The 26,627-nt window shown below is 42.7% G+C and overlaps 3 protein-coding genes across 3 annotated transcripts; all 3 read right to left on the minus strand.

Moving 5' to 3' along the window:
- Window positions 1-1,283: 1,283 nt before the first annotated feature.
- Window positions 1,284-5,858, minus strand: LOC145412229 (innexin inx2-like). The gene is made up of 5 exons (XM_080282162.1): window positions 5,404-5,858; window positions 3,550-3,791; window positions 2,901-3,122; window positions 2,418-2,596; window positions 1,284-1,932 (listed from the first exon to the last, which is right to left on the minus strand). The coding sequence occupies exons 1-5, from the start codon at window positions 5,770-5,772 to the stop codon at window positions 1,847-1,849; spliced, it is 1,098 nt and encodes a 365-aa protein (XP_080138288.1). The 5' UTR covers window positions 5,773-5,858; the 3' UTR covers window positions 1,284-1,846.
- A 1,039-nt stretch (window positions 5,859-6,897) lies between these two features.
- LOC145412057 (innexin inx2-like) lies at window positions 6,898-13,431 on the minus strand. Its single transcript, XM_080281974.1, has 7 exons — window positions 13,290-13,431; window positions 9,031-9,248; window positions 8,463-8,596; window positions 8,085-8,247; window positions 7,760-7,921; window positions 7,376-7,489; window positions 6,898-7,095 (listed from the first exon to the last, which is right to left on the minus strand). Exons 1-7 carry the CDS (start codon window positions 13,429-13,431, stop codon window positions 6,898-6,900), a joined length of 1,131 nt encoding a protein of 376 aa, XP_080138100.1.
- A 317-nt stretch (window positions 13,432-13,748) lies between these two features.
- On the minus strand, window positions 13,749-24,080 carry LOC145412058 (innexin inx2-like). The gene is made up of 8 exons (XM_080281976.1): window positions 23,939-24,080; window positions 22,298-22,515; window positions 21,581-21,714; window positions 20,270-20,432; window positions 19,922-20,083; window positions 19,618-19,731; window positions 19,072-19,271; window positions 13,749-13,803 (listed from the first exon to the last, which is right to left on the minus strand). The coding sequence occupies exons 1-8, from the start codon at window positions 24,078-24,080 to the stop codon at window positions 13,749-13,751; spliced, it is 1,188 nt and encodes a 395-aa protein (XP_080138102.1).
- Window positions 24,081-26,627: the final 2,547 nt, after the last annotated feature.

Raw genomic sequence — 26,627 nt, forward strand, 5'->3', positions numbered from 1 at the left:
GGAGTGTTAATACTGTGACCATTAAGACTCTCATAGTTAGGGCAAATCTAGAAATGTATGCCATCAACTGCCAGACGATTTTATTTGGGTGAGACTCAATCGCAGGATCTTGAGAGCATGATAAACAGTTCTGTATGGCAGTCACCTGTTTGTCAGAAATATTTTGGGGTGTCTGTTTTCACTTGAATATTTCATTTAACTGTGAAGTACTTGGTAGGTGTGTGAGTGAAGATAAAACTATAAACAGTCTTTTACACAGCTTAAAATCAAGACTGTTAATGAATACGGGCCGTAGAGGTTGGAAGAGCGTAAAGCCGTAAGTCCAGAGAGCACTTGAGGGAGCTGTTGATGTAGCCGCCGGATCAGGTGTGTTACCTGGACTGCTGGATTAATTAACAGCGTCTGGCGTTGTGATGGAATGACCTTATGATAACAGGAAGGAAGGCGAGGATATGGAAGGTGATTGAAGCAGTATCTTTTCAAAATTATTTATTATTTCATAGAATCACATATACACATAGTTTATCACACAGACATAATATGGAATGTACGGAATGTAAAATTAAACCTTGCCTGAGCAGAAACTATACATTGAATTGAGATCATTCTGAAACTTCTTAGTATTACAAATGGCAGTTTAGGTACGTATTAAAGCATCACGTGTGTGCAAAATCTAAATATGTACAGTAGTTTAATAGGAATGGCTTAGCAAATCTTCTGGGTGGATAATCTATTGATATTAAGTCTTCATTTCAGTATCTAAAATTTATGTTTGAAAATCATGCTAAACTCAGACTTGCCACTATGAAGATTTACTCTCACTTTTATGACTGGCTCAGATCATTAAAAGTACACCTAGGATGAGAGTGAGTGGGTGAGAGAGTGTGTTGAGTGAGCCTTTATGTGTGTGTACAGAGGCTACAGCGTCGGTCTTATCCTCTCACCTGATAATGATAAGGAGTGGTCTGGTTTGGGGTCAGCGCAGGTACTGATTACACCAACAATACCTTCTCTTTAATCATTACACCTGTGCAGCCATCTTTTCTCCATGTATAAGCCAACACATTTTTTTTTTCTCCATCACCCATGAGAAATATATGACCATGGACGAGTAACCAATATTTTTTTTTTTCACGTGAACGGAAAAAAATGCATTTCTCCATATAAACGTAACACAATTTCTTTTATTCCATGAACTGCACTTGTATACATCATCACAACCTTTTTTTTTCTTTCTTTTTTTTACCCATAAACTGCATTATAAGTCAGCACAACCTTTTTCCTTCCTTTCTTTCACACTGCATTTGTCCATGTATGTACACCAGCACAACCTTTGCATTTATACATGAACTGCATTTGTCCATATATACAGCTGGGTGACTCGTATATCATTGCCTGCTATGATAGTCACAGTTGTCCTTACTTAACCCTCAGAGCTCGGGAAGCATCAGAATGGGGAGTAATATCGTGCAGTGGATCAGTGTGAAACAGTTAAGTGACCCACCGAGGTTTCAGGGTTAATGAAGAAGGGAATAAGAAAGGAAAAGATTAGGGAATTAACAACTACTATCACTTGCTTGAGACTCCCGGATATGTACTGATAAAGGTAGACTGTTTGTGTGGTATAATCTCTGTCGTCTTCATCAAAAAATAAATAACATAAAAGTGTCATACTCACTACATTATTGGTCCACTTACATCAGAGAGAGAGAAAGAAGAGGAGGACCGAGATAGGAAAATAATAAGCAGTATCTACCGGTGCCCTCGAGGTGTAGGGTCCCGAGGCTAGGCTTAGAGGTGGCCATTTTAGACCAGGTTAAAGTGGAGAGAGTGTAGTTGGCTTGGCTCACTGCGTTTGCCTGTTCTTCTCCTGTATCTTAACGGCCAGGTCTCCAATGAACTCCTTGTAGATGAGGGGGTCCATGTTCTTAGCTGCAATACAGAGAGACGGAGGGTTTGTTGTAGTGTGGGTTATACTGAGAGAGAGAGAGAGAGAGAGAGAGAGAGAGAGAGAGAGAGAGAGAGAGAGAGGTTGTACGGCTTACATAGGACAAAGTTTTATAAGTAGGCGTTAAAATACTGTCCTTACATTTTTATTTAATAGGTTTACTTTGCATTTGTCAGCCACTCACAAATTTTAGTCTCTCTCCTTCGCCCCGGTACCCACTAAGATCCAGCCCATCTCACTTGCCCTTAAAAAAAAAAAAAAAAAAAAAAGCTTCATTACCACCCAGATGCAATCCCCTCCACCACCACGCCCTGCTTTTCACCAATCTGATGAGGGAGGAAGCAGTCACCTATCTCGCATTTCACCACATCAGTACCACCTAAAATACAATGCCTTCTACATGATCATCTTAAATACGCTCCCTCAGCCCCTTCAGTACCACTCCCATCTACCACGTTGCAATACTCACCAATCAGTGTGAGGAGGAACCAGTCACCAATCTTGCACTTGCTCACTACCAAGTCCACGGCGGCCGAGTGTGCGAGTTTAGATCGAGCCCTCAGAGCCAACTTACGAAGCTGAGGTGCGGCGATGGTGGCGATGCGGTACATCAGGGCTACCGCCGTTATTGTGGCCACGATGATGTACCTTGGGAGAGAGAAAAGTAGGTTACGCTAAGTTGGGTTGGGTTGGGTCGGGTCGAGTTAGGTTGAATTGTGTTGATCGGGTTGGGTTTGCAGATTAATTAGGCTAGGTTAGATTAGGCTATGTTAGGTTGGGTTGAGATGGACTGAGTTGGGTTAGGTTACTGTAGATTCGGTTCGGTTGGTTAGTTAGTTTGAACTAGGGTAGTTTAGACAGCCAGATTAAAGTTTAGATGCTGTATATCGAGTGAAGAGGCAAACAAAAGCCGTCCCTGAGAACAGCAACACTGACCCCTCGCCACACTCACCAGAACCAGAGGAAGATGAAGATTTTCTCGCTGAAGATGTTGAGGGGCAGGACGCAGATTCCGTCGTGGATTTCGTGAGAACCGCTGGACCCGAACTTCTTGAAGGTGCACTTGGCCACCTTGGGGAAGATGTAGTCCATGGGGTCATAGCGCGTACCCAGCTCCTGCCCGGTGAACTGCAGAACCCGGGTCCCGTAGGTGGTGAACTCGTACCCAAGGAACCTGTACACCACCACCGCAGGAGCATTAACCACTTTTATGGGGGAATTATACCCAGTGTTGTTAATTTGAAAGATACCACAATTCCGGCCGACTGGGCCCTCTTCGAATCGGGAAAACTGTCGTATCATTCCAAAGTTCTTTACTGATAAGGTGCAGCTGTTTCGGTCTGACTTGGATCCGCTTCATGTCATACTGAAACTGCTATATCTCTCCAGTAAACAACTTTTCCAAATGTGGGTTGTGATTTTTCCATGTGAACAATACACGGCACTTGAACACCAAGACACACCAATATATCCTTGCAGTATTTGCACACTGTGAGAATAAAATATAAAACGTCATCGAAATGAGAACGTTAATAAGGAAGCGTTAAGCTCTATTTCCTACGAGGCTCTCAGAGTGACTCTTGATATTTCTGTGTACTCACCTGTTTGTGAAGAAGATTTGCCCAATAACGTTGACGAAGTTGAGGATCTCACACAAGAAGAATCTGAAGGCGTACATGTTGTGCCTGTTGAGGTTTAGGGTGAAGTACTCAATCATGAGGTCCTTGCGTTCCTTCTTGGCCGCGTCGTCCACGATGGGGGAGTCCAGCTGCGACACCAGCATCTTCACCTTCCCTCCCTCCCATTGCTTCCACAGGTAACGCGGCACGTAGAAGAACAACGCCTGTGCCGGGAAAGAAAATAGATATAGCGGTTTCGTAATACCTCTTCTGTAGCGATATGTTTTGTGTATTGCACCTTGGCATTCTCACGTATATTATTTATATCGTTTCATTATCGACATACTTTGCATCAATAACATACAAGAGGATACCGAGGTGAAACATGCAGAATATACGTGCTGAAAGAGAGGTGCTACGGGGTCTCCGGATCCACTCAGAATATATCCCATAGTTTCTGTTCACTTTTCTTTTTTTTTTTATCTTACCCTTGGCCGCAGGACAGTCGTAGCCAGAGTTTCACACCGAGCAAAGGCCTGTTGTTCAGCGTAAAGGTGGCGTTGGTTAGAGGCTTCACCAAACTACACGAGGATCAGTTGACAATGACACAGCTACTCCTGCAGTCTAGTAAAACTTCAAACTACTAATAACAGGCTTTCATTAGGCGTTACACTCTGGCTCTGACTTTCTTTTAGCCGAGGGTATAGGTAGAGGCTCATTGCTCACGGCCATACAGTAAGTCCTCTTCATATGTCAGTGATGGGTGACAAAATATCTCAACTATTTCCATACAGTTAGTACTAGTTATTAAGACAAACTGACAAATCAGATTTATAGGTAACAATTCAACTTTAATACCCAATTTCTCCACGTTATGCTGTGGATTTGAATGCGAAGAATGAACACCAAAAATGTGACATATACCGAGGACTTCCTGTATATATTTACACACACACACACACACACACACACACACACACACACACACACAGCTGCACACAGTTTCAGGGAAAAATCGTGATCACTGTTATGTTATCCAGTTTCGTTTCTTTGGGTTTTCACGAGAGATGGAGGAATAAGATATAATTTGTGGGTCATTATTTTTCATTCATTTACTTCGGTTATTATTAAGGCTAGAGTAAGAAATTTGTTTTTATTATCCCTTTACCGATATATGTCTCTTTTGCACTTGAACTAGACTAAGGTGTGATTTGCTAATTTTTTACTCACATTCATTTCCCCTTGTTTTCATGAAGGCCAAAGCAAGGTATGATTTTTTATTTTTTTTCCATGCGTTGATTTATATGGATTATCCAGCACTGAAAGACCCACACTTTCTTTAGCCGAGGAGGCTGTTTAGCACCTCCTCATTAGCGATATATTTTGCACCATAACGGGGTCTTGCTTGATAATTCTGTTTTAGTGTACATATTCGGAGATATCTTAGGAAGAAATAGTGACCTACCGTACCAAGAAGTACAGTGGTAAGGAAGACGTGCCTGGCAGCCTCCTTATCTTGCGAGAGTGTCACCCCAAGACAGTCTCATTAAAGGGCCGTACTAGATCCGAAGGTCGTATTCTAGGTGACATGGTAGACTTCTGAGCACGCTTTTCTCAGCTGTTTATTATGCATATTACACCTGCATACCCTATTCTCCTTCATGTCATTTATATATTTCTACTGTGGACGTACAGTGGTTTCAATAATTTAAAATTGGATATATCACTACTGAGGTGTACAGTGCAAAATAACTCATTAAGGAAGAGGTGTTACGAATTATCCAAAGGTACCTAATATACGACCGTGGATGGGATGACAGAGAGCGAGTGCCGTACCTGGAGGTAGAGGAAGAAGGTGACCCACTGGTAGTACTTGTGGTGTTTTTGTTCATGCGCCTGCCCGGTACTGGGGTCTACGTTCGTGCCCACTCCAGGGTGTGGTACGTGGTCCTGAACCCCGTGGTGAGTCAGGGCAGGGATGGTGTAGGTCGAGTGGATCCAACAGAAAGTGTCCATGATACCGGGGTCTATTTTATCCACAATGCAGTCGATGGGGTCGCCGAAATACTGGCGCTGCGTCACGAGCAAGCTGCCGGCGACGAGCACGAACATGGTGGCCTTGTAGTGCAGGCGGAACACAAAGTTGTCGATGGAGGTGCTGTCAACTTTGAGCAGCGACCTAATGCTTGAAAACACATCATGCATGTTGGCGGGCCGAGGGTGAGGTGAGGGGGGGGTGAGAAGGGTGAAGTGACTAGGGTAGAGGTTCTTGTGATCAATGCGGTAGCTAAAAAGACAATGCGTGGGGGGAACACTTTGGATGGCTGGTGAACACTGGTGCTGCCACGGATGCACTGGTGGCACTCCCAACTTTGGCCACACACCGCCCCTGTTAACTGGCCCTTACCCTACACAGGAAGCGCTTCCGAGAAAAACTCTGATAATGCCCATTTCATGAAATCCCAAATGTAAAAGCCTATATGAGTGATCCTCGTAATTGTAACAGATAAAATTGTATATATATTCTGTGTGACAATTGGCACTGTTGGTTGCAGCAGTGGATAATAGAAAACAAGGGTTTGTAATATTATGTTTATTAAGTGTACAATACAATACCGACGCTGGGAAACTAATTTTTGCAGACAAAAACTACAGCAGTAGTTTGTTACCGAATGAAGAGGTCGATTACATAAACTAGCAAAATTCCTCCGCTTCGCTAGGACTAGATATATACAGTACAATCTAGCCTTTCGGTGTGTATGATTGGAATATACTGTAGATATATACAGTAGACAGGTAGATAGAGTGACAGATATACGTCCACAGTAAGAAGTTCCAAAGCCAGAAGTCTACGTTTATCTTAAGATCAGTCTTGTGGCTGCACCAACGCTGAAAGCAATTGGTCCAGTATATTGAAAATGGATCTCTCCTTTCAGAAGTATCAAACAACGCAAATTATTATCACCAATAGGTCAAATTTCGTCTGTGTATCAGTTTTTGATGACAATTAATTCATCACTTTTGGAGACATCTGCGCATGTTTTGAAGTATAATACATTTAGAACCACAATGTAGCATCAACGTACACACAGTCATGAAAATCGTTACCTTTTGCTGCTATAGGTAAAACACACACACACACACACACACACACACACACACACACACACACACACACACACACACACACAGCTCTTGTATTATTACAGATTCATAACAATAGTCTGCCATGACATACTGATACATGCAGAGCCTCTCTCACATGTTCTCACTGGTGTATCCCTGTCACATCAAAGCATGACACACTCCATCGAATTGGTTTTTCTTCTTTCATGATTTTTCGTCGTCTGCCTTCAGGAGCGAGCTGGTGTCGGCTTGGGTTGTGTCAGAGGCGAAACTGTGTATGAACTCGCTGAAAACACTCCTCTCCATGTTCTTGCCAAGGCTGTACAGCAGGAACCAATGGCTAAGGGAGGCGTGCTTCATCACCGCCTCCACGTTGCTCTCCGTCTCTGGGTTGACTCGCTTCTGTGACACGTGAGTAATAATAATAGTAAAAATAATAAGAATGATACTAGTAGTAGTAGTAGTAGTAGTAGCAACAGTGATAGTAATTGTAGTAGTAGTAGTGATAGTAGTAGTAGTGATAGTAGTAGTAGTAGTAGTATTTATAAAATGCCTGTTTATAGGATGTAGAAATATACAGGGCGTGGAGATATGTTCAGTATATTGTGGAGAAACACAGGATAAGGGTATATTGTCGTCTCACAGGGTGATCAGAGACATATAAAGATATCTTCCATAATACCTTGATTAAGAAGAGTCTGAGAGGGGGCAGGATGATAGTGAGGATACGATACAGGAGCCAGACTGAAGTTACTGTAGTCAGCAGCACCAGCCACACCCACAGGAACAAGTAGATCTGCGGGCAACAGCGCAGCGTCAGTCCGGGTGCAGTACAATCAGCCAAGATGATGGTTTTGTTGAGACAGGACTTGTGATAATAAAGCAACAAGTCTGTGTACCATCAGGCAAGACATCTGATAGGTTGAGTCAGGACTTGTCAAAATAGAGCAGCTTGTTGCGTAACTGACCGGATCTAATTGATATCTGTATACAGGCAGGCAAGACAACTGCTTTACTGTGTTAGGACTTGTGTTAATAAAGCAGCATGCGCTTTTCCTAGCCATACCTTCTCGTTGATGATGTTGGTGGCAATGAGGCACATAACATCACGCACTTGGATGGTTCCCGATGCACCGAAACTCTTGAAGGTGCACTTGGCCATTTTGGGGAATATATAGGCCATCGGGTCCGTCCGGTTCTCAGGGTCCAACCTCACCACCTCAAGCACCTGAACAAATAATTATGTCCACTTGGGTAACGCTAAACCCACAAGCAAAATAATGAGGCAAGCCCAACTGTACTGATGTCAATAAAGATTATAATCAGCGCAGCATGAATCTGTAAAACTATATATCTTAAGCAATAAATTAAGGGTGTAAGGAGCGTCTTACGTTGGCGCCATATGTGAGGAACTCCCCGCCCAGGAACCAGTCGGTGAAGAACAGCATGCCCACCACCACACCAAGGTTCAGGAACTCACAGAGGAAGAACTTGTATGCCCATGACTTGCACGCCTCCTTGTGTGCAGTTATGTACTTAGACAACGCCACGAATCTTTAGCAGAAACATAGAGCTAGCTTTACTGTCTTTTTATGAAGTTGTTTTATTATGAACATCGAAGACAGTTCTTCATATATAATTTCGCACTCAGAACTGGGACAGAGGACCTGTAAAGTGGCAGTTGCATTTTGTAGTCTGTGGGAATGTTTGTTAGATGGTTTCTTTGTCTGCCACGCTTCCTGTATCAAGAAACTATGAAGCAGACTTGCCTGTCATGACGGCTGTAGTAGTTCTTAAGGTCTGATCCGAGGTAGTCCCTGACGGAGAGGTCCTGGATAATTACCCTGAAGAGACCACCCTCGAAGCCCTTCCACAGCCAGTGCGGCACGTAAAACAGCACTCCCTGCACACCCACGGGAACACGTCATTTTATTTTGTATTTATTATTTTTTTTAAGGTAAAGTCTTGCCCCTCCAACAGTGACCTGTTTACTGGGGTTAAGAGCTGAAGATCGCATTAGTTTCTTTCGCTGTCATTGTGTGTACTTATCTTTAATTACTTGTGCTGAAATATTTAAAGAACACGTCAACTTCAGGAAGCCTCCATGTTACAGTGCTGACCTAAAGTGAAACAGATGTGAAGGTCTCATGGTGGTCTTAGTAATGTGAAACTAAATAGGCAGTAGTATGTTGTCCTCACCCCAAAAAAGAGTACGGACGGGACCCTGCAGTACTGTGCAAGGTGGGGGCTGTCTGGCTTGTTCATTACCGAGATATTTTATATGTACTTTCAGTGTTAACCATAAAGACTAATAGTAAGCATTGATGTTGGTCTCACCTGGAGGAAGAGTACAAATGGGACCCACTGGTAGTAGGTATGGTATGTGACTGGTTCATTTGGTTCTGCCGGTCCGACTCCCGGATGTGGTACGTTGACGCCCACCTGTTCCCCGTGATGGCGGTCCACAGTGAATGTACTCATGATGAAGCAGTAGCTGTTTACCACCTTACCGTACGACGCTGACGGTACCCCAGACATGCAGTTTATCTTTTTGCCTGGAAAGTTTGTCGGCACAGCTTTACTTACTTACTCCGAAAATGCTTTCAGTAAATAAGAATATACACGCTATATCGTACTGTACGTTTTATTATTGTTGAAAGTATCTCCCCAGTAATTTAATTTACATTACCTTTTAAATTACAGTTGCTGCTAGTTCCCCCAACTTACAGCACCTGTGTACACACACACACACACACACACACACACACACACACACACACAAACACACACACACACACACACACACACACACACACTTGATTTAGAGATAGATGGATAGACCTTATAATATTGGTGGAACTGAGAGAAGTGGATGCCTCACCTACGAGATCAGTAAGTGTTGTAAGGAGTGTAGCCACCATATACAACCAGTAGGTGTAGCGGTAGTGCAGTCGGAACACCAGGTTCTCTATCAGAGGCTTTAGGTTCACGCCCATTCGTATTTTCAGCTTTGTAAATGATCTGAACGCCATGATGTCACGCGGTCCTCAGCTGGCACCTAACTGAATCCTCACCCCGGCACCAGCTAGCACGTCATACGGTCCTCACCACAACACCAACTAAAATGTCACTCGATCCTCACGGCAACACCAGCGAATGTTACTCGATCCTCACAACACCAGCTGATGTCACTCGATCCTCACAACACCGGCTGATGTCACGATCCTCACAACACCAGTTGATGTCACTGGATCCTCACCACAAAGCCAGCTAATGTCACTCGAGCCTCACCACCAGCTTGTGTTATTCGATCCACACCACAACACCAGCTAATGTTACTCGATCCTCACAACACCAGCTGATTGCACTCGATCCTCACAACACCAGCTGATGTCACAGGATCCAACAACAACACTAATGTCACTCTATCCTCACCACAACACCAGTCTGAATGTCACTTGATTCTCATCCAGGAATAGTTACAGACAAAAATAACGTTCCACTTTCCAGATGAGCAATTATGAAGTGCTTATTCTAAAAAAAAAAAAAGTAAAATATGATAGTTTTCGAAAATGACATTACAGGAGTGTCATTTCTCGTTATCTCGTTAGGTGTGTTAATGAGATGGATCAGTGTTTATGTCCGGAGCTGTACTTCAACGAGGCTTTTCTGGGGCTGCTTATGCTCTCATCTCCGATCCAGGCCAGACTGAGGGGGCGTAGCATCAGCCTCGGCCAGGGGTGAGTGTAACAGTGGCTTATCGTTATCCAATGATCCCCACGACTCCATAATCGCTTGTTGCCCCACGGTGATGCATGGTACGGCGCGGTCTTTTTTTTTTTTTTCCGTTTCTTTACTTAAAATATCGTTAGATTTGCGCCTATCGACTCAGAAGGGTCATTAAATCAAATAACCATGATGGGCTGTAGAGTTGAGGAGCAGTGTTTCTTCGAGCTCCACCTTCCTTGCTTTGCCCGGCACTTCCCATGTGTCTTACTGATCACAGCAACAGGGGTTGTGTAGACATTACATAATAGGATCCTCATGTTTTCTATGATTACTATACTTCGACTTTATTATGCACAATTGCAGAGGTTGCAGATGAATTATACCGCTGGATTTCTATGTTTTGTGTAGTTAAATTGCTTTGTCTTTATTGTACATTACTGCAAGGAAAGCGGGGCAACTGTGCAACCAGATTCAGTATTTTCTTTGGCTACACTGTTTTGAGCTCAAGTTTGTCAGGGTCAGCGTGCATGTCAGTCAGTCGCCAGCTTATCCGCGTGTTTCAGTGTAAACGCTCGTATATCACGGGATTTTTGTGCACAGTGACAGCTTCCCCCCTCCCCCCCCTCTCGCGCTTTGTTACATCATACACCGCCTGCTTCGAGAGGTCCAAAGGAAGAGTAATTATAGTTGATTTGTTTCACCTGATGGAACTGCGACAATACTACAGCGTCTGTGTAGTCGTGGTTACATTCAGTGAGCCTTAGTTATTAGGTAGGAGTAAATACCCTTGGCCATCAACCGAGTCAAAAAGGGTTAGGAATCGTCAGGTTAGAAAGAAAAGAAAACGCGATCTAGTAACTGGAGGCTTCTTCAGTCTCAAAGAATACTTGTGTTACAGAGGTGGATCGTATATTTTATGAAAAGGGAAATGGCACACTGTCGTCCTGACATCTTCGTACATTTATTATTTTGTTTTTACTTGTTTTACTGATTTTTTTAAAGCCTCTGTTTAAGGAAGTTCGGAAGGTTTGTGTAGGTTGTTCTACTGAAGAGCGTCGTAGTAGTGAAGGAATTAATGAAAGCTTACTAACCTGCCCCAGTTCGAAAAGTCTCGCTTGAGCTGAATTAAAGTTTGTGGTGAAAATAACGACGGGCACTAAGAGAGTCGAACACCCGCACCTTGTGATCGGTCTATTACCAAACATTTGACCTGGCTCTGTGACTTTGATCTTTGATCGATTATTCTCAGACTTTAAATATTTCATCCTTGCATGACCAGGAACCCCTCCACAAAGTCTGGTTCAAACTGGATCAGCAGTGTTTAAATTGACTTGCCCTGTGACCTTGATCATTGTCCTGTTGTTTTCAAAATTGGACAATATAATTTGGGTCTGACCCTAAATTGTTCCATCACGTTTAAAAAATAAAAATTAATAACAACTTTTTGTGTTATATACCCCAAAGATTGACAGTGTCCTGTCCCCTTAAATTTGGACCGATTGTTCTCAGAATTAAAACTACTCACCCTTTACCTTTTTTTTTTTTTTTTTTTTTTTTTTCGAGTTTTGTCAGAATCGGATCAAAACTGTCACCGCTGACCTGTTCCCAACTTATTCCCTTTGAGGTTTTGCGGGCGGTACCTACTGCGCTTTCGACCCAGTGGAAAAGGAACCCCTCTTTATTAAAACACACACACACACACACACACACACACACACACACAAACGTGATCGGTTTTGCCATTTCAGAGCAAGAGGGGTCAAAGAAAGAAGAAGAAATCGGGATTTTTGTATATTGTGTTAGTGTTATGTTTTACGTCTTTAGGAGATGTATTGGGTATAGACGAGCATGAGAGTAACGGCTAGATGCTTATAACAATTTAATGCCTCCGCGTTTGGGAGTTATGAAGGGTTATATTTGTTCAGGCTTATGGGCGCGTCGACCCCGTCCTTACATAGTATCTACTGACACTCTGAAATTCGGTTGACTATCATTTATGTAGGATATATTATAGAAATATGAATTATATATGGTATAGATATTTCCATAATTTAATTTTTATTTTACAGTCACAGGCCATTATGTAGGACAAAGATTTATTACCATAGTCAGCATCATATACGGAACGGAAAAATATGTTGTTGTTCTTCAGTAATTTTGTATAAGGTACAGGTACTTGCTGAGTGTTAAGTGGGCGGCTCCACACTCCGGCTATGCGAATCTTCCTCAGCGCCCTCTCTATCCTCTGGAAGGAGGATGGTGGACTGCAGAAGGGCAGCTTTGGCCTGCTGTTCATTGGGTTCACGTTCATATTAGCATGGGACCACAACAGCAACAAGAAGCTTGAACTGACAGTTGGATATGACGACCTATTTGTAGCTCAATTGGCGTGATAGGAGAAACTTTGAGGAGGTGCCGTGTAGGTCAGTACTTGTTAACGCTGCGTGATGTGCCGCTATGGGCAGTTGAATGCAGAGGTAATTGTATATAGGCTTGACTGTCAGCCTTTGCAGGTATGAAGGGAATGTTTAACTAACGCTATAGTTGGGCCACTATCAGTAAGTTATTTCAGGTCATTTAGGTATGGATATAATGTGCCTTACACACAGAGCTGATGTCATATACAAGGCAGTACATACCACACCAAAAGACCGATCACCTGTCATGTTTATTTATCCATGGCCTTTGGAAAATCAGTCGAGAGAATCCGCAGCAACAGAATTTATTTTGCCACAGATCAGTGTCGTAAGTGTTGGTTGCTGTGGTTTTACGAGACCGTTTTTGACATTTGATTGATGAGTGGTGACTGAACTTTAGTTGTCGGCTGTACTACTCACTGTATGGCAGACTTTTGACTTCAACAGTACCTATGAGATCGTAGAGGGTAGTGAGGATGACGGCCACCATGTAGATGATGTAGGTGTAGCGGTAGTGCAGCTTGAACACCAGGTTGTCCACCACCGGCTTCAGCTCCACCTTCACCTTGATTTTGGAGATCGCCTTGAACATGGTTGCGGCAGTTCCTTACGCCTCACTTTCAGCAACACCTGTAACGGCACCTTCACACAACCAGCTTATGTCACTTTTCGCTTATGATTAGATGCATTTAATTGTTTTTCTTTTAAGTGTGCATGCGACAATTATTTCCTCGGTTACCAAGTGTCATCATGTGTTATATAAAAGCTACTTCCTCTAGACAGCGATAAAACAGAACTGATGAAGAACCAGCTGTCATCAGAGCTGTCCATCGACTGCCTTGGCTGAGATTTAATCTAATCAGACATCTTAATCGGAACATCTTTACGTGCTGTAGCGATATGTTGATCTTAGTCCTTTATCTCGGTGCGTCTCTCCTCCATATAGTTACCTGTGTACCTGAACCTGCTACAGGTGATATACAGCTAATAGGATTCGCCCTTAAAAAAAAAAAAGTGTGTGTTTTAAGAGTTATAGTTCTGTATTAATACGTTGTTACCCCTGCAGGAGTCTACTCTCTCCCTATATATATATATATATATTTTTACTTGGTGCAAAAGGTGTCTCAAATGTAAGGTTTCAGAGGGTTCATTAGAAAGCCTAGCCTCATCAACCCTCTCAGTACCATGCTGTATTTGTATAGTTTATTCTTGCTGCTACTTGACTATTACATTCAGCTTTTAATAGCCCACTGGCAGCAGAGGAGTTCGAGAGAGTTGTGTCTAATCCCACCACATCGAAAATTCTCTCCGGAGCTGAATCAGATCATCTGGTGACTGCATGAATTACATGAAAAATATGGCAAGGTATTGAAAGGGTTAACTCCTGCAGCAAACCTCAAGCATACCAAAATCAATACGTACGGGTATGTTGTCTCCCTCCTCTCTCACATAATTAATTAATGTCAGTGGATTATGTATATTTAATTTTTTCTCCAGACAACTTTACTCAGCTTAGAACACTATTGTAGGTAAAAAGTTATTATTTTTTTCCGACTCTGGGTATGGGCCTAACAGCCCATTTCCTGAGGTCCAGCAGTCCATTTTACGTGGAGACGCCATCAAATGTCACCACTCCGGCATTAATACCCACCGTCCATATGAAATACATGGTAGGGTTGTCTCATTCAGGACAGTGCATTGGCTTTAACGGGAGTGCTTTTATATATATCGATGAGTCTTGTCTTTTGGAAGATCAGCGCAGTCTGCTTTAACGAAATTCAGTCCTTCAGCCTGTTCCCTGCCCCAGCCTGGGCTGGACTTCGCGTCATTTTAGACAACAGATGACCTCTAACCTTTCGGTTTCGTAAAGTCGCACCTAAACTGTGTAAAGCAGTCTGCGGTCAGCAATATGAAATACAAAATACGTCATTAGGCACAGCTGGTGTGGTAATATAAACAGTGTTCAGCAAGTGTTTGTCATATTCGGAGGGGAGGTGAAGGGTGTGTACCTGCGTCGCATCAGATAACCTTTAGGACAAGAGTGCAAGAAATGACCCGTTATATTCCATCATTACTGAATTATCAGCAACTTGGATTTGTGGTTGGTGAATTCGGCCAAGATCCATCAAGGTCCCGTGAGGTTCATCCAGAGCCAGGTAGGTCCACTCTGGTCCTTTTGGTCCAGTCAAGTCGAGTCATATCCATTTTTACCACAACCTTGAGGGAGGGAGAATAGATGGTGATGCTGGAGTTTGAGAATCTACTGTTAGTTGATGATTATGATTATGATTATGAGGAGGAGGAAGAGGAGGAGAATAATGATGATGATGATGAGGAGGAGTTGGAGGATAATGATGATGATGATGATGACAATCCCTGACGCCAAGATGTTTTTCTCTCCAAACACTGGGAAGGATGTTGAAGCATCTTATTCGGCAACTTTGCACATTGTTATTTATGCACTCGTACTGTGGTGATATATAAAAGTTATCATTGTCATCATTTTTGTCAGCCGTTCTGGTCATGATTTTGAAGTTCGTTTATGTATGTGGATGTCTGCCTCCGTCGTCATCTCCACTTTGTTGTCTCCATGTCCATCCTTGGGATTTTATACTGATGATGATGATGAGGAGGAGGAGGTAGAGGAAGAGGAGGAGGAGGTAGAGGAAGAGGTGGAGGAGGAGGATATAGTCGTATTACAAGTGATATCTTCCCTGAATGAAGCCTGGACCCATTAGATACTACAACACTTTGCACAGAAGCAGGCCAACAGACACTTCTGGGGGCACTATTTTTGCCCCCAGATACTTCGTTTGGACTTTAATCAACTTTCCCAGTGCAAAGTTAAACGCATCCATGATTTAGGTACAGGGGGGAAAATGTAATCTGTTTTTTTATTTATTTGGTAATGGTTATGCCTCTGAGGTGGAGCCAGGGGAGCCTGTTTGATGTGTGGATGGTTGTGTGACCTCCTCCCACTAGGCAAAGGCTCCAACTTGTGTACTTGCTCGTTACTTGTTTCTGGATCCTACCTCATGCCTTTAGGTGGGAAAGAGAGTCAAGATGATGATGATGATGATAATGATGATGATGATTGCTATTATTATTATTATTATTATTATTATTATTACTAGTATTATTATTATTCAGCTTAGATAAGAATGAATGTTGACTGTAACGTCTGAATTCTCACGCACTGGAATGGCGGGAGTGTAAAGTTTTGGACATACAAATCTATACACTTCATTACAACCAACAATGAGAGTGTAACGATTTAATTAGAAAACCTGTGTGCAATATTGGGAGCCCAAAAAACTATTCCGAATAATGTGTCAAAATTTCACAATTATTCTACTGAAAACTAGAGCGATAGTCCTGTTCACAGCTATGTAGTACCGGAGCCAAATCTTGAATATAGATTATGATTTTTGGATATTGCTGATTTAAACTTTCTTACATTTACACTCTTTACTTCTTGTTGCTCCATCCGCTAGGCGTGACTGATAAACAATCAGCCTACTTAACATGTCTTTAAAAGTAAACATGAAAGATCACGTCACTGATAGTAGCAGTTAGCGTCCAGCAGTCGGTGGTTTTGTTCAATGTGGCTGCTCGCTCCGTTTGTGATAAATTTACGTGACCCTTCTTATCTCCGCGATAAGTTTGTGATAAGCAGTTTTTAAAATCTCATTCAACAAACCATTATACAAGAGACGACCCAGTTCACATGCCACTGAAAACACATAAACAGGGTTACGGGACATCATGCATAATATCCTGTACAGCAGTGTAGTACGTCAGGTGTAAGCAGGTTTCTCGGATTTGTTGCTTCACTCTTTATTACCCCATCGGCACCGTAGGGGCTCGGGACTAGTCTTCTCAGTTCAGATGTGTAAGACGAGCATGACCAGTCGCTCCGTCCTCAGTAACATTATGTCAGCAATAAACTCCCAGTCACTGGTCGGAGTTAAACCCTTGTTAACCTTAATTTCATAGATGCGATCCCTAAGAAGTGACTGAAGGCTTTTCGATCATGTAATGCCACCATGGGTCTTGTGGTATATCGGATGTTTTTGTTGAGTAACCCCAGTCTGTCTGGCCAAGCAGACCCATCAACCACAGGCAAACAATCGCCTCTGCAGGGCCCTCTCGTGCAGTGAAACAATGCTCCCCAGTGACAGACAGCGCCTCGCCACTGCAAGGCGCGAGGAAGAACGTGGAGGTTTGGTTCTTGGATGGGTGCCGCATTTGTGTTGTCTTCACCCAGTTAACGGAGCAGCATAGTAGGCTCTATATCACGCCGAGTGGTATTGCAGTAAAGAGTGTTTCAGGAATAGTGAGATAGTTAGGCCTTTCCCAGACCCACACTGAGATACAGCTCGCGGCCTTTTTGTCGACAACAGACCACTTCCTTAAACGCCTGACCACCTCCCCTTACCTGACCTGTGTGGTGTGCTCTTGTATTCACAGCAAACAGATTTTCTTAACTTAGTACCGGGGGATAAATGAAACCTAAAGCCATACAAGTATCATATTTATTAATTACAAAACATCATTACAAATATACAGGAACACGAGCAGCACGAGACGAGGATGAGGTGGCAAAAGTCCATCTACAATATCGCTGTCAACTTTGCATTTTGGAAATGTCGGTAGACTTTCCACCCTGACACATTATACCAAAGGGAACTAGAAGAGCCAATCTGTTTATTGCTGGACACTCGAGAGCCAAAAAAAAAAAAAAAAAAAAAAGATCCAAAAATTATCATTTTATGAATGACTTCGTATTCATGAAGAATTTAAGGTATTTATAAAATATAAACCTAAGAATTGGGTATGACTCATTTATGAATTCGATTTTGTATTCATGAAGAACTTAAGTATTTATAAAAATCTTAAGAATCTTTGTGAATATAGCTGATATTCATGGGAATTATCGTCAACCACCCAGTTAGATTCAGGGAAGATTGCTGGAGCCGCCTTGGGGGCTCCAGTCTGGCTCAGTTCTGGCCTTGTTACAACGAGCGACTCTCCTGGTTACGAGTGACTAACGCAATAGTGGGCCTGCCCCTGACGAGGGCCCGGCAGTTATCTGTTAGCAGAAAAACATACGTAGCCTCTCGTAGCCTAGGACTGTTAGCCAGCGGAGGAAAGTGAGTAACAAAAGCGATGAAATATGAGGCGAACTTTTGTCCCCGACTCTACAGTTACCATAATGATGGGGATACTTAGGTGTAAGCATTTCGAAATACTCCATTACCGTTTTGCTGCTGAATATATATGTTGTGGATTCAGGATTAATGTAGCAGAATAGGTTAGTGAATTAGCTCATATACCCTGGAAGTACAACAGTCTTTTTATTTATGTGTTTACTATGAAATACTTTATTAGGATTCATGATGTCTTTAGTGTATGAATATGTGTGATTGTACTTTGTATGTGTGTATTTTAAGTACATCGTTACATCAGTGAACATACGGGACCAGAGGAGGAATACATATTGTTACACTACGTCATATTCACCTCACAGTATAACCACTATATTCAGCTAAATACAAATGGCAGTAACAGTTATAGAATTTAATAAGCTGACCTTTCCCTAAACGGTAATCCCTGTTCAGCACTTCCTTCAGAAACTACTGGCCATATTCTGATTGACCTTAGACACTCCGTAATACCTCTTCCTCTTCCATTTCATTTCAGTTTCACACCTTACTAGCTCTTATATCTTATGCTTATCTACTTCATGTCAACACAGGTTGCATCGGAGAATTATTAAGGTGAGTGTCCCAAATAAATCGCTGAGGAAGGGGCTTTACTCCCTAGCCAACTAGAAATACAACCCTGATCTGCGTTAACTTTGACATTGCTCCCTTCATACTGAGATCACAGCTCAGAATATGCACTGTCTTCGCTGGTAATATATTTAATACATTCGCGAGGATGGCCGTCTTTTATTTCTTATTCTTGGTATACCCAGAACACTTTATCCAGTTTAGGGTAGATTTATGAAACTGGGAGGGTTAGATCAACTCCTCCACTCCAAAGATGCTTCCCTAAATTGAATAACGTCGCCGAGTAGCAGCAAGAACGAACTACAAAATGCTGTCGTCATATGCAAAGAGTTGAATTTCCTTCGCTTCTTTATTCACACCTTCGCTCCCTTGTCCTCGGTGTTCACAATATAACCATTTCTTTTTACACATCCGACCTTTTCGTTCTTGGTGCTCACAAAATGGCCCTCTTCTCGTATTCGTCCATAGGCAGTGTGTCTGTGTTGTGTTTGAGGTTTTCGGCGAGGTGATGAATGAACTCGCTGAACACACCGCGCTCCATATTCTTCGCCAGGTTGTACAGCAGGAACCAGTCGCAGAGGGACGCACGACGCATAACCACGGCTACGTCCGCGTGCATGGCGCTGTCCACTCGAGCCTAGGTAGGATGACCGTATAAAAGATTGAGAGATTGTAATATATGGCATAATAGATTCTAGTTCATGATTATCAGGACATGGGGTGTAAGGAATTTTAATGCAAAGTAAGCAAATGTTCTATGTATGCTGAGGATAATACTTCACTGTGGGATGTCTGGATAAAGTATATTTGGCAGTACATTATGATCATGATTATTATCATCTCTCTGTTCTTTTTTTTTTTTTTTCACCAAAGGATGAATCATACCTTCATAGTGAGGTATTACATAGATGGTAAAAAAAAAAAGTGTTGAGATAAAGAAGGCGAGTGGGGAAACTGGGAACGCTGACCAAACGACGGCTTACCTTGAGGAGGAAGTGCCTGAAAAAGGGCAAGATGATGGTGAGGATGCGGTAGAGGAGCCAGGCTGAAGTAACTGTGGTCAGCAGCACCAGCCACACCCACAGAAACAAGTAGATCTGTGGACAATAACACAGCGTCACTCTGGGTATAGGCAGGCAAGATAAACTTGAGCCAGGACTTGTGATTTTAAAGCAGCATTTGGTGTACCAGACCAGACCTTTGGAAAAATGTTGTCAGGCCAGACAGCCGTTGTACACAGTCAGGACTTGTGACAATTATAATAGCATGTGTTACGGCAGACCATACCTTTTCGTTGATGATGTTGGTGGCGATGAGACACATAACATCGCGCACTTGGATGGTTCCTGATGCACCAAAGCTCTTGAAGGTGCACTTGGCCATTCTGGGGAACACGTAGGCCATCGGGTCCGTCCGGTTCTCAGGGTCCAACCTCACCACCTCAAACACCTGAGTGAATATATATTACGGACTCTTGAGTCACGCATACGATGCACTCAGCGACCAGACAACACAACTTGTACAGGATATGTTACACCAGCTCCATTAATGCCGCAATTTGAGATAATACTCAGCACTGGTAGAAAACTCTGGATAAAAACTATACAGATGTAAAGAGTGTAAGGAGCAGCTTACGTTGGCGCCGTATGTGAGGAACTCCCCGCCCAGGAACCAGTCGGTGAAGAACAGCATGCCCACCACCACACCAAGGTTCAGGAACTCACAGAGGAAGAATTTGTATGCCCATGACTTGTAAGCGTCCATGTGCTCGGTTATGTACTTGGACAAAGCAGCAAACCTGTCATCAGGAAGGAAAATGCATAGTTAGCGACGCCGAATGTATAGCTCCTGTAATCGAGTCCGTTTCTTACGCGTATTTATGTATCTATGCATTTATGTATGAATGTTTAGAGCGCCAGAATCGATTTGGAATAACTATTTTTTACGGGTCTGGGGAAAATTTATTTGCTCATATTCAGATCTGTCAAAGGTCAGGGTCACGGATCAAGGTTAAAGTTCAGGGCGTGGCGTCTTCTCATGAATCCCTAATCTGATGTGGATTAAACATGACAGTTGTTTGTAAGGGTAGGAAGAAGTGATTCGATTTTGGAGCAGATGGATCAAAGGTCACGGTCGTGGGTCAAGGTCAAACTTCGGGCAAGGCGTTACTGCACTCTCGGAGCTCTTTTAGTCGTTTTTTATGTACAGTAGTTTGTTGTGGCTTGATGTTTTGACCTGGTTTGCTTTGTAGTCTGTCAAGGTGTGGTATACGGCATATAAACCCATAAGTTTAAATATACACATCCAGGAAATTTTATCATTAGAATATTGATCATAACACCTGATATTGGCAGGATAACGTTAGCGATCATTGCCGCCATATAGCAAAACTATAATATATATCTATATCTATCTATCTATCTATCTATCTATATACTATATATATATATTTATATTTATATATATGAGCTTTTACTCAATTTAGTGGGGCAGCGCTGGCGTAAAACAAGTGAGAGCAATCTCACTATATCCACTATAAAATTACACACGGTAAAACGATAGCTAACTGATCATCCAGATAATAAGGCAAGTTGTGTATGTGTGTTTATCTGTGATTTGTTCGTTTCTTTCAAGAGAATGGTAATAGATATCGATCTTATTCTTTTTGCATTAGGTCGGGGTGAGTCCAGGGAGTGTCAGAAAAATACCCCTAAAGATTTTGACGATCTTGCCCGACGCTAGAGCGCAAAACTGTCGGAAATTGCGACACGCGAAAATATGCAATAATCATTTTTTCGACTTTTTGGTCAGAATTGTTCATGTTGACTCAGTAACGGTATGGAAACTAAGATAATGGTATTCACAAACATTTTGTGAAGGAAAGGGTATTAGTTCCGCAAATTTTTGCGGGCAAGCACTAGTCCTATATTAGGAAAGGAGATTTACCTCTCTTCACGACCCTTGAAGTTCTTTAGATCTGCACCGAGGTAGTCCCTGATGGAGAGGTCCTGGATGACGACCTTGAAGAGACCCCCTTCGAAGCCCTTCCACAACCAATGCGGCACGTAGAACAGCACGCCCTGGCCAGTGAGGAGCGAAAGGTGCACTACATGTACTGAATTTCATATATGCATATGACAGTGAGCGTGTAATACATTGACAGTGTACTAACAGGAAGTGTAGTCACAAAGTTATGATAATGGTCTCACCAGTTTGTAGTGAGTGTCTAGTGATACACACTGTTCCTTGTCCTACATCAGCTTCATTTCTCTTTGCAGTGCATCACCAGACAACACGATTCCCCCACTAGTGCATCATAGCAAGGGTACGAATAAAGTTATGTGACCAGCCCACTTTTGACTTAGCAGTGCTTAAGAACATTGCATCCTAACAGATAACCGAAAGGAGCATCATGCCAGATTATCCTCCAGTCTGATTTACAACTGTCTTCTGGATCCAGTGTTCTTATCCCACGTCATAACAGAGGGCGAAACATGGATTTGGATATGTCCCAGATACTGAAAGGCAGATCTCCCAGTGAGAGACACTAATATCACAGAGAACCCCCTAAAGCTAAGCCAATAAGTCAGCATTACAAGCAAAGGATTAGCTGGAGTCGTTTTATTCACCTACTCATTTTTTCACCCACAGAATGAGGCCTACCTGGACGAATAGGACGAATGGCACCCACTGGTAGTAGGTGTGGTAGGTGATGGGTTCGCTGTCTTGCCTGGGCCCCACTCCCGGATGAGCCACGTTCACGCCGACCTTCTCCCCGTGTAGGCGATCCACCGTGAACGTGCCCATGATGAAGCAGAAGCTGTTCACCACGGCCTTATAGGAGTCGGAGTCCACGTCGGTCATGCACTCGATCTTGTTGCCTGAAGGTGAGACAAGGATCGTGTGTGTAAACTGACTTAAGCTCGGGTTTTGTATAAGATTCTTTGTATATATATTTGTCTTCATTCGTACAGGCGTCGTACACTTTACAAACATACCACAATTAATATAATGTGGCAAAATATGAGAAACAAAACGAACGGTGTTTATCGTTAAAAGTTATGGAGACACATACGTAAAAATTAGTTATAATCTTTCATACATACAGCCCACGAACAGTTGTAGCTGAGATTAATAATATGGCATTCACATTCCCTGTATCCATAACAATATCAGTACACAGACCAGCACTACTCTTTCATTACGGTAGAGATTTTTCAAGCTTTGCACACCTCTCGCCACCGATTGTCTGTTTTCCATCGTGTTACTGATGGGATATGTGAGTCGGGGCTGTTTCGTTCGGGTAGCAAGAATAAACTAGAAAATACGTCACCGGATTGAAAGGATTATTAAAGTCGGAGGGATGGTAGTGAAGTTAAGTGTTGAGGTGGGAAGGGTGGCCATGTGAAGGAGGGGGGGAAATGTTGCGTAGTGATTTACCCCCTTGAATCCAGTGACTTTCTCTCAGTTTATTATCGCCACAACATTACGATTTTGTTTAGCATGGGAGAGGCTTTTCGACACAGACATAGCCTTCATTAATCCCATCTTAAGCTGATGTCTTTCCCTTAATTGAAAAAAAAAATCTTCTGAAGTTAGCAAGAATTGATTATAACATACGTCATCGGATGCAAGGATTAAGGCAGAATCACGTAATTTTTACGCATTCATATTATTTTTTAATCATTTTTTTTTCTTTTTGCAATTTATCCCAGGCAACTTGATCTTGGCGATAAAGTTTCTTGGGGTTGCAGGCGACTTTTCTAAGCCGCCGCGACTGCAGATATCCGTGCTCTATAATTTTTTCAGTTGCCAAGAGAACGTCACCAAGATAGAGCTGCCAGGAAAACATGCGAGAGAAACGGATCGTGTGGCACCGCCTTGAACAATATTTCTTTCACTCCTTCCATCCAGTGACTTGTTATATTCTCTTCTTGGTATCCTCAGACAATTTTGTTCAGCTTAGATGCCTTCCCTAGCCATTATACTTCAAAAGCTCATCAATAACATTGAAGAAAAACGTTTGGTAGCAACGAGGAAAACAGTGTACTCAGGGTGAAGACGTTAATTCTGTCTATCATAGAATTATTTTTGTCCTATCAGTAGCGTAGGAACGAGGGGCTAGGCAGTTAAGTCCCTGTATTTAAGGCGAGGGTGACAAGTCGCTCGTCCCCGAGTAGTATATTTACAATAAGCCCTGACCCCCCTTCGGCTGTACGTCTATATGGGCCACATCCTGTTGGAGTGCCTTAACCCACTGGACCACCAGGGGTTAAACAGGGCACAGTTTTCTTGATAACTAACCTATGGCGTCGTAGAGAGTGGCGAGGACTGTACTTGTCATAAAGATGATGTAGGTGTAGCGGTAGTGGAGTTTGAACACTAAGTTATCCACCACAGGCTTCAGCTCCACCTTGATTTTGAGGTACGAAGCAGCTTTTAGCATCTTGGCGGTAGTGTTGAGGCCGACTTATTGAGACAAAATAATAATAATAATAATGATAACAAACCCCAACACTCTCGGCTGCTGTGACCCACTCAACTGTACCAAATGATCTGGTGTTGACTGAAATATAACACTAGAGTTGTTCCGACCGCGAATGGTGCTAATTGTGATGGTATCTCTCAGTCTTTAATGGTTCACTCTCAGCCGAATAAAATCGTCTGTCGTTAACTGCAGTGAAATACTGGAGGAGACCCGACCATAAGAGGCGGGTGAATGCGGCTTGATATGTGCCTTTTCTCTGTATGTCTGATACGGATTTTTTCAATACTATATTATTGTGTTAATAAGGGCAAGTAGCACCTCCCCACACCCACCCCAACACGGCACTGATACAGACGCAGGAATTGGCCCCGTCGTCCTCGTTATCTTATCGTGGTCTTTCGTATCTTTTTAACTCACAATCAGACTTACGGCCGTAGTCGAGGTGGAATTGGAGACTTCGTAGTACGTCTTCCTCAGCAATTTATTTTTGTATATTCCAGCGTTCACTTCTTTGTCAATTAGATCGTCTTAATATCGACATCGTGTGCATCAGTTACAGAAAAAAGATATTTGGGTGTACTGTGCAGAATTAGACACCAAGGAAGCGGTGTTACGAAATCTTCAGTTCATTATTATTTACAGCTGAGACTCCGGCCCTTATCTTGAGTGAAGCGAAGGTGGCACCAACATATACAGCCGGGGACAAGAGTGTGCCTACTATTCCTCTGCGTTTACTTCACATATAGGGCGTGTCCAACATATCACAGAGAATCATCTAGGGGTAGGGAAACATAGCAAGTCTATCTTAGGACTGTTAGCAGGCAGAGGGAAGTTATAAGTAGAAGAGGTGATATTTTAAGGGAAATTTTGATCCCGACTGTAGGGACTGAGCTGCTTGGCTCATATCTTCACACACGCCATATCAGTGGAAAAATTCTGGTCTGGGATTTCCTTTATCTGACCTCATTGGATCCGTGATTCAGAATCATGGGAAATGGCGGAAACTGTGTATTTAATTCAGTCACTGTCATCATTAACACCTTCAGTCAGATTACTTTTTTTTTTTTTACTTAATTCCAGTTGTCTCCAGACGATTTTATTCAGCTGAGAAAGACACTGAGAATTGAAGGGGTTAGATACAGCATTCATTACCCATTTTGTCACTAGGGAAGCATTCTTAAACTGAATAGAATCACCCGGTAGCACCAGTGATAATCTACAACAATACGTGACCTTGTTGAAGTCATTAGCTGTCTGCTGGCATTTCGAGGCTAGTCATTGGCTGTTAAACTATGACGTCGGCCTTATCGCGTGCTGGTGTTATCCTTATCATGCTCTCTCTTGAACTGAGGAAGGAAATGATTGAATAACACACAACGGCACACTGACCGGACATGGGGGACGCTTTGGTGGGTGTTACGATGCAGGAAGTGATGTAAGGAGAAGCGCCTTGTTGCACCGAGACCGTATTTCTAGTTCCGTTCATAGATGTCGTAGCGCTTCTTCCTCAGCCTTGTTTTTTTTTTTTTTGTTTTTTTTGCGCGTCACTCTCTGATAATCCTCTTGTATGTTAATGATGCAGAGTATGTCGATATTAAACAGGCCTACATAACATACAAGAGAAGGTTAAGAGTAATTTGAATAATAAATGGCTATAAAAAATGCACTCTAAAGTTTTATGTGGAAGCCAGAATATGATCAGTGTTCTGGTGCATGTTAACCGATTGTGTAGGCCAGGGAAGAATTTGGAAGACCGATTCCAGACTCACTGTGACAAAACCCTTAGCCTGTTCAGTTCTGTTCATTTTGACGCTTTAACTGTTTGTCCCTCAGCCAAGTAATTCACACTCAGGAAAAGGGCAGCTTTAGCCCAGGTTGACGTTCAGATGACTGTGGTGCCACATTAACATAAGATTGTATTGTTCGACTCAGTTCGCCCTAATGTACAGCGCATATTGCAAATGAGAATAGTCCTTTCATAGTTACTTATTAATGCTGACCGACACAAGAAGCTTACATACTTTTAAGTACGCCTGGACAGAAAAAAAAAAAAAAGTGTTTCTGTGAGACAGTGTGAGAGAAGAAAAGCCAGCAGTTTGTAGCTAATATTATGTTTATTGATCCACCATTCACACTCCATGCTCAGTGAAAGGCGGGAAAACGACGAGGAACGAGGGGAATACAGTGAGATGGAGCCGTGAGGAGTCAGGGATGAGGGCAGGTGGCGCCAGTATGCAGACGATGAGGGGAATAAGACCCATATTCTCGCTGGCATAGGAGAATTCCAAGCACTTCCTCCCTTGCGATTTTTTAACTCTGCCTATTACGCCATTATATTGTCTTTTATGTTACCAATATCACCTTAATATAGGCCTAGTTTGTATCAGTAACATACCCAAGAGTTGTAGACAGATAAATCCCTGGAGTAAGAGGTGTTACGAGGCCGACCCAAGCCAACCAGAATACGATGCTAAGAGGCTCAAGGATGTGAATTGGGCGTGAGAG

The sequence above is a fragment of the Coenobita brevimanus genome, chromosome 92 (assembly GCF_032717465.1).
Source record: "Coenobita brevimanus isolate Jiangsu-jjx chromosome 92, ASM3271746v2, whole genome shotgun sequence".
NCBI classification, from domain to species: domain Eukaryota; kingdom Metazoa; phylum Arthropoda; class Malacostraca; order Decapoda; family Coenobitidae; genus Coenobita; species Coenobita brevimanus.